We start from the raw sequence: 13,906 nt of genomic DNA on the forward strand, positions 1-13,906 counted from the left end.
AACCTTTTTTAAATATATATTTCTTCTACTACTGTTAGTGGTTCCAACGTGCTTCAAAAGAAAAATTGATACTGATTTAGCAGCTATAACTAATTCATTTTACAGTGTCGAAGTTGTATACTGCTACATACTCATTCTTCACTAGTACAAGATCATATTCTCTGCAAGATGTAACAATATTTTTCTCCACCAATTAAAAAAAGTTGCAAAGGTTTTTTCAGTTTTTGATTCAACTCGCTGCTCTAGGTTTCATCTATTTCTAAATATATCACTCTGAGGGGTTTTTTAGTAGCCAAGGGTTAAACCCAAACCTAAAAATTACAAGAAAGCCTTAATTCCAACAGGGAAATGGTTAATTTATGATTATGGTATTTTTAATGTCTTCGTAGTTTCAACCTTGAAGACTTTTTTCATCAAACAACATTGTATAAAATAACAAGTAATTGATACAGCTTAAAAACCCGATCTTTTGTATGTATGAAAAGATATTACACTAAGTTCATAATTCTGATACTGTATTTTAGAATTTTCATGTATATTTATTTCGTGAATTAATATTTTTCAAATAAAGTTTTTAAGATGTATGGAAGATTTAAACAGCCAATCTAAATACAGTTAATTCAAATGAAAAAATAAGTTTGAAATGAAATCCTCTCAAAGTACTAAAGAAAAAACTGAAAATATTAAAAATTTGACATAACAGTATAACATTAGGTATCCGTGTTTGTATATGTAAAATAAAAAAATTTGTATTCCACTCAATATGTTTTAATGTGCAGACTAGGATAATTTTTTAAAATTTTCAGACACTATGAGCTTATGGTCTGAAGAAGAATGTCGCAGCTTTGAAAATGGACTACGGACCTATGGGAAAGACTTCCATTTAATACAACAAAACAAGGTAAACATTGATGTTTTTCTTCAAAAAAATAATTTTTAAAATTTAGTGACTTTTATGAAATATAAAATTACTATGGGAATTGGCTTAAAATTCGGTCTGTTAGCAAACTAAAATTTCAGGATAAAAGTTTATGAAAAGTAAGATCATTATTTTTTAGATATATTAAAACATTTATAGTATCGGGAATAATTATGAAAGTCTTAGTGATACACATACAGGATTCACAAATAAGAAATAATTGCAACTAAAATGGTCCACTTATTATTAGTACAGTAATTTCTATAGAAAATACAAAAGCAAAGCAAATATGTTGTATAATACACTTGTATTTTGTATTTATTTTAAACAGAGCAGTACATCTTGTTTTTATAAGTTTGTCAGTATATGTTTGTAAAAAAATTTTCCAACTGCCCTATATTACCCCTACAGTTCAGGCAAGTTACTTGCCATTTGATCTTTTCATTGCCCCCCCAGTGGCACAGCGGTATGTCTGCGGACTTACAACGCTAGAATCCGAGTTTCGATACTCGTGGTGGGCAGAACACAGATAGCCCATTGTGTAGCTTTGTGCTTAATTACAAACAAAAACAATCTTTTTCATCTTCAATATAAGCCCATACAGTTTTTATAATTTTCATAGTGGGACGTAGTGCAAGACAAACCATGGTTGTGTGTGTTCCGTTATCTTCTTTTTTTTTCCTTCCAGTTATCATTTCATTATACTTTCTGCATGCTTGAGATCATTGTCTTACTGGAAAATGAATATATGCTGAAAAGCTTTTGCTCCTGAAGAAATGTCAGCAGTTGGGGTGCCATCAATTTTGTTTAGATTTCTAACACCATTGGCTGAGATGCAGCCCACACTTGTATTTGTCAGCAGTTGGGGTGCCATCAATTTTGTTGAGATTTCTAACACCATTGGCTGAGTTGCAGCCCATACTTGTATTTGTCACCCAGTATCCTTCACACTGTGGGTTTTCGTACATCAGTCGTGATACCATTCTTTTCCCTGGCAGTGAACAAATTATCATTTATTATTTGATTTCTGTAATGCATATTGGAGTGTAAAATACATTATAATTCTAGTAATTAATGACCTTATAACACCAATGTTTTTTCTAAGTGTTTTATAGAACATTCAATATTTTGCTTTACAGCTTCTTCAGGAGCATTTTGCTAAAACAGAAAACTGACAGTACAAAGCTTTACTCGATTTAAATAATAAATTCTAATTGATTCTATAGCATGCATTTGATTTTATAAGCATTAAAACTTTTTTTGAAAAATTATATTGGTGACAATATAACTTGTTGTCCACAGTAACCAAAAGTTTGTATTAATGATTGGAATAAGAAAAGCTAAGATAAAAAAGTAATAATAATTATAAGTACCATAATTTGTCCTCTGTTCATCTGTAGTCATAGATATTGGATGAGAAAAGCTTCTTTAAATCTCCTGTCAGTGTAATTGGTAGTTTTGATAAGGAATTTTACAGAGAAGGGTCGATTCATGGTAGGATGTACTTGGCCATGATTAGTTAGAAAATAACCTGCAACTGTCATGTTGTAGTTTGTAAAGAGAGTCAATGTGTTCTTCTTTAGGGTTATTCTGGTTTTCACAAAGCACATATGATCAAACAGATTTTCAAGGACTATGATTAAAAAATTAATATCACACTTTTATTATGAAGAAACAGAGAAAGTAAGAAGAAAGAAAACCATTTTCCAAATATACTATATTTTAGTTCGCAGCATGTAGTGTTTTATCACTGCAATTCCAGTAGATTCTTTTAATTTCTCTAATAATTGCACCTTTCATGGAAGCTTCTTGGGTGATGGGAGTTAAAGTGAAGAAAAATAGGTTTCTTTTAATTGGTTTATGAAATAAGGTAGAATGTATATCGTCATTATCAATCATCAGTGTAACTTTCAGGGAAATCTATACCAGTGGTGAATTGAATTTTGATGACTGTGGAATTGAGAAAATATAAAAATTTGGTTAAAGAATCAAGGCTGTTTCTCTAATTATTTCCAGTACTGTGTATGTGATGTACACACATATACCAAAATCATATATATCATTCATAGATATATTAATTTCTTCTGTTGTTGTGCAACAAATTATACTAGTGGTTTGTCTTGTATATTTTATATTGCATGAATGAGATGCGTGTTTTTTTATCTGTGTGTGTTTTTATCATTCAAAATGTATTGAATTGGTAACAGTCTCACTTGTCTAGTTCACCGAACCAAAGTTGACTGTTGTTGTGATTACAAATATAAGTCCTTTTACCTGGTTTTACCAGTGGCAAGTTTTCAATCTTCTGAAAACTTTAATAAGTTGTCAAGAATTGTGTAAACAACATTAACAGAAGTTTTTCTAGTCTTGGACTTTGGAACATTAATAGACTTACAAAGTCGTAGTCTTTTTTTTGCTAAAGGATAGATAAGCCTGCTTAGCTATTCACTTCAATAACTATTGCATCCTACATAATGCCAAATACAAATATTTAACATACTACAATGTATGTATGAATGACTAAAGTCAAGAGCAAGGAATGGCTGCAAAGTTATTGTTGAGACTATTAGTTTTAAAGGAAGTCAGTAATGTAATATGAAGTCATCATAAACTGAGCTGACCTAGCCTTGGCAAGAAATACTTATGTAATATTTCAACATGTTTTACATAACACTCTATTGCAAGCCAGTTCAACTTTTAATCCACAGTTATTGGCCTTTTCACTTATCAAAGAAATCTGCTTTTCATTTTTGAATGTTTTAATAAATAAATGTTTTTAAAATGTCTGTTGCTGGGTGAAGCAATGCTGTAACACATACATTTCGTCAAAACGAAGTGTAACCAAGTTGTGTTAGGTTTCATATGGGACGTATATGTATACATAGTGCTGGGTAACAAAGTGTTGACTAAGCATACAAATGTTTATGTTAGCTACTTTGTTTACTTTGAAACTTGTAAGAAAAGTTTGCATATTCTTAGAAATTCTGATTTGTTAAGTATGTTATTTAAAAAAGTTAATTGTTTTATTGCAATATAGACCAGCACCAAAACTGTTAATTGTGCTGTTAATTTGAAAAAGCTTTATTATTTGTGTGAAGTTTACACAACAGTTGTGTAAGTTTTAACATGAAAAGAAGGCATAAAACCACCTTTTTATTTCCTTTGATGTTATTTTAAGACAATACAACTAAATACAAAAACTAGGATATAAACCAACTATTAGCTTTAACCTTTTTCTGATGATTTCATGTGAATAAAATAAAAGTATAAAATGAAGGGAAGCTTAAACACACAGCTAGGGATAATAAGCAATATTTATCTTTTGAAGTTGGCATTCCTTCCCCCATAATGGTCACATGCTTCCTATATAAAAAACATAAATAGAAGATGTTTAAATTTAAAGTTATTAATGTCAAATGGAATTTTCCCTCCAAATCCAAGAAATATAGCAATAAAAAAATCTCACTCATACGGTCTTGCTGATCATTATGTTGGTCAATATGTACTAACTTAGATGAATGAATTTAAATACCCAAGTGTTTTAGCTAACACATGCTAGTTACAGTAGATAACTTTGACATGGCTAATACCTCTACCGACGTGGTGTAATTGAATTATCTCTATTTTAAAAACAATTCTGTTTTAGATATAAAAATACTTGTAACATTACTAAGATTTAAATTTTGAAATATGGAATGGTTTAGTTGAAGTAAATATTTATGAAACAAATGTTGAAAAATTTCTTTATTTATGGACTTCCTTCATATAATAGTAATATTTCATCTTTTTTCCAAAAATATTATCATTTCCCAGTTAGTTAAATTTTTGCTGTAAATTAGAATATTTTATTTTTTAATGTTGCACTTTTAGTAGTAGATCTTAAGCATAATGGTTTCAACATTATGAGCTGCTAGTTTTTTTAACTATATATTATTTAGTATCATAAAATGATACTTAAATTAAAAAATTATTTTAAAAGCTTTATATAAAACTATTAAAAATTATTACGATAAAGATAGGCCCGGCATGGCTAAGTGGTTAGGGAGCTCGTCTCGCAGTTTGTGGGTCGAGGGTTCGAATCCCTGTCACACCAAACATGCTCGCCCTTTCAGCCGTGAGGGTGTTATAATGTGATGGTCAATCCCACTATTCATTGGTAAAAAAGTAGCCCAAGAGTTGGCGGTGGGTGGTGATGACTAGCTGCCTTCCCTCTAGTCTTACACTGCTAAATTAGGGACAGCTAGCGCAGATAGCCCTCGTGTAGCTTTGCGCAAAATTCAAAACAAATGATTAAAATAAATATTTTTATTCAAATATAAATTCTTTCAAATATTATCATGCCTGTTTTTCCCCAAGTCATATGTGAAGGTTATCGTTTGTAAGGAACGTGTGTTAGCTAAAATACATGGTTATTTAATTCTAAGAACGTAGAGTGAAAGTAAAGAAACAAGTATGTCAACCACACCGTATCTGCCATATGTGAAGGTTATCGTTTGTAAGGAACGTGTGTTAGCTAAAATACATGGTTATTTAATTCTAAGAACGTGGATTGAAAGTAAAGAAACAAGTATGTCAACCACACCGTATCTGCCATATGTGGTAGCAATGAGGGTTTTAAGTTTTATGTTCAGTTAAACATGCTCTTTTAATAGTAAGATGAGCTGGGTGGGTGTTTAAGCAAGTTTTTAAAATTTAGAAAGGAAACCTTTTTTTCACTCTTCCAACAGTAATAATTTTTTACTTGGGCTTTTAAGTTTCATAGTTCATTTAAGTATGTGATAGTTATGAGGTTTAGAATACCAACTTTGATGATAAGTTTTGCTTATCATCAACAGTGATCTGGCTATAATAGATTTGTTTTATAATTTTGCTTCATTGAGAGAACTCACCTACTCAGAAGTGGTTATGAACAATAAATGATAGATTTAGGTATGGAACATTTTGGACTTGAAGACCTGAATCTGCTCTTTGTTTTTACCTTCTTTTTTTTTCTGCCACATGTGAGGCTTGGGAATAGAGGTTGAATGTGGTAGACTGTTTATTTATACTGCCTCTTATTAACCCTTTCCAGATGGGTCATGGGTTAAAGGCCATGTTATCGAGTTTGTTGACTCTCATTCAAAATTTCATTGAATACTATTTCATGAATTTATGTCAGTAAGGAGATTTAAGATATTTAGTCTAAATGTTTATGTTTTCGTTTTTATAATTTGTTGTCATTCTAGAACAAAAGAAGCATAATTTATATTTATTTCCTAATTTTTATGGTGGTTAGAAGATCGGTCAAATCTACCCAACCCGTACAGAGATTTGTTAGTGAAAATAACAGATAGAATATAAAGTTTTTATTTGTAAGAAATGTTTGATAACTATCTAGACATTATAAAGATTTCACATGTGAAATTTGAAAATTACTTTGCATGTTGGATAGGCAACATGTGAAAAGAAAAAAAGGCATGAGAAAAACGTTGCTTTACAAACCTTAAGACTTGATAAAAAAAAAAATGATATTTTGTGTATGAAAGCATTGTAATGTTTAATGTCAAATTTTGTTAACATGCACTTATTAATATAAAATTTATAGCATGAAAACTATAACAAACACAAAGTGGTTACGAGGTTGGTCCCAGGGACCGAGCCCATGCTTTCTATATGTGATACTCTCTGTGTTTTGGTGATCATGAATAATAATGTAACAGTAGAGATAGTGAATTAATGATTGGTATTAATTATACACATGCATATTACAGTTAGAATGTGGTATGAGCATTGTGATATGTAAATTTAAAGTGAATTTGAATAACTGTAAAGCTTTAGGTTAAACATTAACATTTTGTCAAGTTTTTTAAGTAGACTTTATTATTCTCATTATCAATCACAGTCTAGTAATAAAATAGCATAACAATTTATTTATAAATACAAAATGACAAAATTGCATAAACATCTTCACAGAAAAAAAAAAATCTTAAAGAAAACACCTTAATGTTTTATTTAACAGAAATAATAATACAAAATAATCCAGTTATGACCCTTTGCTTCCCTTAAATGAATTTATGTATATTTTAGAAATTATATACCTTGACATGACCTCCAGGAATTATGTGGAAGTAGAAAGTTTTATGTTCATACCAATTTAGAATTAATGTAACTCGTACAACCTTGAAGGAGTGATATTGTTTTCTTAGAAGACAATATTTTTACTGTAATTTAGTTATTTTTTTGAAATTGTGGTATGAAATAGGATAGAAAGTTTTTTAGATTGTTATTGATAATTCATGTCAGATGTTAAATAGTTCCTTCCATTAGCCAATTAACATGAAAAATTTTCTGAAGCAACAGTGAATCATTAAACATTCCTTTCATGATCTGGCACTAATAAATAGAAGCAACTTTATTGGACTGTGTTTGGTAATTTTTATCTTGTTGTTACTGCAGGTAAGAACACGTTCTGTTGGGGAATTAGTTCAGTTTTACTATTTTTGGAAGAAAACAGAACGGCATGATGTTTTTGCTAGTAAAAATCGCCTTGAAAAGAAGAAGTACGCACTTCATCCAGGGACAACGTAAGTAAATTTCATATAGTACCAAAGTTTTATTTTTGAATACTAATAAGATTGTTTTGTATTATCTCGGGCTTTTTGTTCTAGAAAAGTTTTATCTGTTAAGGAACCCTTTCTGCTTTGCAAAGAGGATTAATATTTTATTTAACTGAACAAAGATACTAGTAACTAAATATTTTATTCTAAAATTAGAGAGCATTTGGAATGCGAGGAAAACCTGTATTACCAATTCCTGCATTCCACCACTAGTATACTCCATTCATAGAGTTGATGCATATAAACATTAGGTGGTGAAAATGCAGATTTTCCTCCCATCCTAAATGCATTCTAATTTCTGAACTTTTTTTCATCCCAACTATTTTTGAATAAAAGTTTTGGTTACTAGTTTCTGCACTTTTTACGAGTCAAAGTCTTGGCTTCCTGTGGGGCTTTAACTTTTAGGTGGAAGGCACCAATTTATTCAGTTCTGTTCTACAGGGAGCCATAATATAATGTATATACATTACTTCTTGAAGTAAAGTAAGTCATAACCAGGATACTGTGTGGTGCGCAAGGAATGCATGGTAGATTATCTACTTCCGTATAATGCACATAATGAGGGACCGTGATTAGTACTTTGGGTCGTAACTACCTATTGTGGGTCACCTGCTACTCTAGGTATGAAAAGGAACATCTTAGGGAATAGTAAAGTGCTTTGGTGTGCAGGCTGGTTATAGGCACATTGTGGTTTATGAGTTACAGCTGATGTATAAGAAGTAGAAAATCAATGTTTTTGTGGCCCATTTTCTATACTTCAAGGAAGGTTAGCTGAACTTTAGAGGCAGCTTTTATTTGATTAGTGAAGAGCTTTTTGTCTCTATCCTTTTGGGTGAATTTTGCCAACTTCCTGGCCTATCATGAGCAATGTACAGGCTGCCAGTTTTAACCGGTCCCATTCAGAGCACAAAATATTTGTGTTTGTATCGCAATTCGTGAATCAAGACAACCCCAGTTGCAAATTATTCCTTTCTCTTGTATGTTGTCTTCAAGACCTCCCACAACACAGTGAAAGTTCTATAACATTTCAGTGTGATATAACAAAGCTGATATTCATTTCTCAGAAAATGCTGCCAAACTTTGTAGTAGTCTGTTCATTTGAAATGCACCCAGTGGATGCCTGCGGTATAGCCAACTAGACTAGACTACATTTAGCTAGTTACGAATTCTCTCAATATGGGCTTGGTCCCATGAACCGACCATGTGACCATCTTTACTTGTATATAGTTTTAATACTATAACTTTTAATACAGTATGTGTATGTTCACAAAATTTGGCAAACTTTTAGTAAACGTTAGATGTCATTTGTACATAAAAAATCAGTTTCTTAAGGAAGTATTTTTGATAAAGATGTGTTCGTGAATGTATTGAATCTTTTTTTTTACCAGTCTGAGTGCAGAGTGATTTTCATGTTAAGATTAAAAATACTTTTCATCTCAAATGTCATTTTTGTAACCTCTAAAACTTCCTAAATACATTTCAAAGGTTGTTTTTAGTAAAACTTTATATTTTATCAGTTATTTTATCTACTCTAACTCTATTACACAAAAAAAAAGGAAATGAATCTAAATTACCTTTTTTTTCTTTCCAAAATGACTTCAAATTGTAACTACATTTGTTTATACTAAGTTGCTTTAAACTCATAACTGTATATATATATGTATTTGTACTTAAGTTTTATTGTTTTATTGCCTTTTGAACCATGTCTAACTACTGTTCATGCTATTATAAGTTGTAAATCACTTGGGGAATGTGGAGTTCATGTTATGTTATCAACTTACATTACCCATGAATTAATCCGAGCTCTTCGCAAAAATGTGCCTTGTGAAAAATTTTTATTATATTATTATTATTATTTATTTTACCTAATCTAACTGTAACTAACCTAAAGAGTTTCCTATTTTTACATTTTAGTTACTTTTATAATAATAGATAAATAATACACATGAAAAACAAGAAATAAAGTACTTACCTGAGCCTTAACTTAACCCTACATTTTTATACTAATGGTACTACTGCACCAAATAATGTTAATTAATCAAATAATGAACCAAAGAACATTGAATAATAATGTGGAAAAAGCAGACAATGTCCCATAACTGTCACAATTAATCTGGCTTTCTAACTATGCTACAAGAGCCATTATAAATTCATCCAAGCTACTTAATGTGTTTTCTGTGAGAATGAAGCTTATATTGAAAGAGAAATAGCATATTTCTGTACAAAAAGTAACGTAATACAATACATCATTTGATAAATGAAAATCTTGGCGTTTTATGCATTATAAATAATATAGTATTAAACATAAGAGATAGCTATTGAGAATGTGTCAGGTGGGGTGTGGTAAGAGGGTTCAGATTTTCTATTTGACGGCTGTAAATGAAACAAAATTGAAGCCTATGAAAATTACTTTGCCTGAGTGATGACAATAATATAATGAGTAATTTACAATAAATTTTGTACTTCTTGGAAGGGTGGTAAATAAACTGAAGAAGGGGAGATGCCTTGAGAAAAATGTCACATTTCTCACACTAGGGGAAATCTAATCAATGACACTTTAGGTGTGAAAAAGATTGAGCATACGGCTTAAAGTAATGAAATCAAAATTGGCAGCCTAACTGGTAGCTACACTTATATCATTGATAAGAATTTGACAGCAAATATTTGTTCATTAGTTAGCCAGGCTGGGTTTTTTGTTCAACTTGGAGCATGATGGTGAGTAAAACAAAATACGTGGCCTAGCAAAGTAATGAATGAATATTTGCTCTAAAATTATTATCAGTGCTATGCTATAACAGTTTGGCCACCAATTTTGATTTCATTTCTTTAAGTCTCATACTCAATCCTTTTTCTGGCCATACCTTTTTTCACACCTCAGGTGTTTTTGATTTGATATCATGACTTTTTGTCACCATGCACCAAATAAGAAAGTGACACTTGATAGTAACCAATATTAGCTTTAGGATCACAACCTTATTATTTGGAACAGACCTATACATTACAGAACCAACCAGATTCTTTAAAATATATGGTGTTAGTTTTACCTATCTAAAACAGTGTTAGTAAATTTCTTTATAGTAACACCATGGAATCTAGGTTAACAGTTTTTGTCCTCACCTGCATGCACTTGGTACAGCCATATCAAGCATCATTATTTATGCTAATTGCTTAAGCTAATATCACTGTCAGATATAAAAGACTGTTTAGTGTAGGTAGTATTATTAATTATTTTATGATTGTAATTCATTGATGTTGAGGCTATCGAACGTTGTGTTTGAAATCTATTGATCTTGAGGCTATGGATATTTCTAGAAGGCCTAAGTGATAGATGTATAAATAGCTACAACCAGATGAGCAGAAACAGTGTAAAAGTAAAGTTATGTGAAAGAGAAGTTCGGTCAGAGAAAAGTTAGAAAACATAAATTAACCATCAAGGGAGTGAATGGCCTAATGGTTGATATGATAAGAGTGAGATTAACAGATTGAATGAGATAAGGAGAAACATTTTTCTTGTTAAAGCGTGTTGTAAACTAATTGAAACTGCCTGTTTGGACTTTGACAAAAAAATAGACGATTATTGGAAGTACGAAGAGCAGACGATTATTGGAAGTTCAGGATACAACTGCGGTAACTCATGCAACAGTGTAAGTGTATTATACATGGATATTAATATGATAAAAATAGAGAAAAATAGTTTGGCTTGTCAACTGAATTCTAAGCAATTGAATAGGATTAAGTGGACTTTTGACAACGAGAAGAGAACTGTATAATATAGTGCTTAAGATACAACTATGATCTCCATAGTGTAAAGAATTTTTGTACATACGATTAACTTGTTTTGAATATATATATTATTTTAAAAACAAGTAGAGTGCATGCTGTTCAATTATTGTTGATTTTATTGCCAATAAGTCACAGACACCTACTGTAGAAGAATCTATAGCCCAACACACCCATATACTTACATTACTATACATACTACTAAGAAGTAGTTTCTGACAATCACATGATGCTAAACACTTTTTAATTATAAGAATTTCATAAAATTTAGTAAATTTGTGCTTAAAAATTGGCAATTAATAATCAATAACTATCCACCCGTATGATTATTTTGAAAACTTGAACTGGGTACTGCTAATCTAATTTGCTTGGCCTAACCAGTACTCGTGTACCTGCATGTCTTTCACCCTACAGTTTTGCTGCTCTAAATCAATCATCTTTAATCAGAGTGACAAAAACCTAAAAATGGTCCACTTTTACTTTTTGTGTAGGTGTGTGCAAAAATGCTGGTCAAGTTTGAGTGTTTTTTGTTAAATAACTTTGTACATGTGAATTTTTATTTAGACCAAATGAGACACCTAATTGTAGATTGAAAAGATCTATCAGTGTACCAAATTCGAAAAAATCCATAAAAGTTAAGTATGCTTTTCTATCAAGTAAATTCCGTAGTTTTGGTGCGAAGAAAAAAAAAACAGAAAAAAATTCAATCAAAATTGGATATGTTATATCTCCTGTATTTCTTAATGGATTGTCTTGAAATATGTTATGGGAAGTAAAAATCCAGTAAAGCACATCCACTGAAAATATGTGATAGTTTGAATTAACATAATACAAGCTACAGAAAGTGGAAAATCTCTATCACTAATGTGTGTCTTGATTCAGGCTTTTTTTTTAAATATTGGCTTATAAAATTAAGAACTTAAAACTTTTATGCTATTAAAATATGGATTATTAGCTACAATTTTATGCTATACTAATTGTTATAACATGAAGAAAAAAGTACTTTAAATAAATTTTGAATGTAACTCACTGAAAACCTCATGACATGTGCAGTAAAGGATGCCTGTGGTGAGAGGGGTAATTACTGATGAAAAATCACTAGATATTTTTTTTCTTCAAAAAGCCAAGGAGACCATGTTGTGAAGAGAGTGATGAGGTCTCACAAAAAAAAATAAACTAGACTAATTTGAAAACAATTTGTGGCAACCTTGTTCAGTTGCAGTATCTTCAAGTCACTTCTTTCTCTGGTTAATCGATTGTTGCATTATTTTGTGACAGCTGAGGTGTTTAGTATTTCTTGCAGTTTTGAAGTTTTACTCTATATACCAGGAACTATTTTGTTCATGAAATGCCATGTATGGTACAATTAAATAACAAAGTTTGAAGCTGAATAAAAGTGTTATTAGAATAAAAACATACCATTTACCATTAGTGGATGTTTTTACAAAGAGTTAAGACTTTTTGTGCTGGATTTAGTTGCATTAATATGATGAAAAGATGATAAGCAATATTTGTTAATTGCTAATCAAATTCAATATTGATTAGCAGAAACTGCCAAACACAAATCTACCAAACCATTTTGTCCCCCTGCCATCCTTACGTAGTGTACACCATTAATCAGTGGTTTTAAATAGTACAGTTTGCTGTTAAATATTTGAAAAATTACTAATTGTAAATGTATGAACTTGTATAAATTTAAAAGGAAAAATAAATATTGAAGGAACATTTATTAACTTGGAGTGAAGGCATTATAATCATTAGGTGTTTACAAATAAATATTATGTATTTGGAATTCCCTTTCTTGTTTGATTTGTTTACAGATTTCTTGCTTAGTTTCATTAAACTTAGCATTTACAATAGATTTGTATACCGTATTTTTCGGAATATAAGACGCACCCTTATTTTGAAGACAAAGTTTTTTGGGGGGAAAAAGCTACAGTCAGATGAAGTGTTTGATATTTCTTGTAGTTTAAGTTTTACTTTATATACCAAGAACTGTTTTGTTCATGAAATGCCATGTATGGCACAATTAAATATTAGGGTTTGAAGCTGAGTAGAAGTGTTATTAGAATAAAAACATACCATTCATCTTATTTTCATCAGTGGATGTCTTTACAAAGAGATAAAACTTTTAGTGCTGGATTTAATTGCCATGTTAAAAGGATGCTAAGTAATAGTTGCTAATTGCTAATCAAATTTAATATTCATCAGCAGTTTCTGCTAATCAAGTCCACAAACTATTTTGTCCCCTGATATATAATAACAAAATTTAAATTTTGTAAAAACAAGTAGGAATTGATATATAAGTAGCTCTGTTTTTGTGGGTTGACTTTCTTGTTTCAATACAATGAAGATTTTTATAGTGAGTAATTTACATTGCTCAGACAAACCATAATTTTTATAGCCTTCAATTTTGTTTGGTTACAGAGCTATCAAATAGAAAATCAGACCCCTCTTGCCACACCCACCTGTCACATCCTCTCTTTCAGATTTGTTAATAGTTCTCTCTTACGTTTAATTATATATTACTTATAACCAGTAGAAAGTCAAGGTTTTCATTTATCAAATGACGTATTCTATTACGTTGTGTTCCAGAATAATCAATTTCACT

The 13,906-nt window shown here is 30.7% G+C and overlaps 1 protein-coding gene across 1 annotated transcript in view; it reads left to right on the plus strand.

Moving 5' to 3' along the window:
- Positions 1 to 780: 780 nt before the first annotated feature.
- The window catches only part of LOC111089418 (mesoderm induction early response protein 1-like), a 17,717-nt gene continuing 4,591 nt past the window's right edge, over positions 781 to 13,906 (plus strand). Inside the window, exons 1-2 of the mRNA XM_022401879.1 lie at positions 781 to 901; positions 7,355 to 7,482. Of these exons, the coding sequence (XP_022257587.1) occupies positions 812 to 901; positions 7,355 to 7,482 (218 nt within the window). The 5' untranslated portion in view covers positions 781 to 811. The remainder of the gene's footprint in view (positions 902 to 7,354; positions 7,483 to 13,906) is intronic.

This window comes from Limulus polyphemus, unplaced genomic scaffold (genome assembly GCF_000517525.1).
Source record: "Limulus polyphemus unplaced genomic scaffold, Limulus_polyphemus-2.1.2 Scaffold6176, whole genome shotgun sequence".
Taxonomy (NCBI): Eukaryota; Metazoa; Arthropoda; class Merostomata; order Xiphosura; family Limulidae; genus Limulus; species Limulus polyphemus.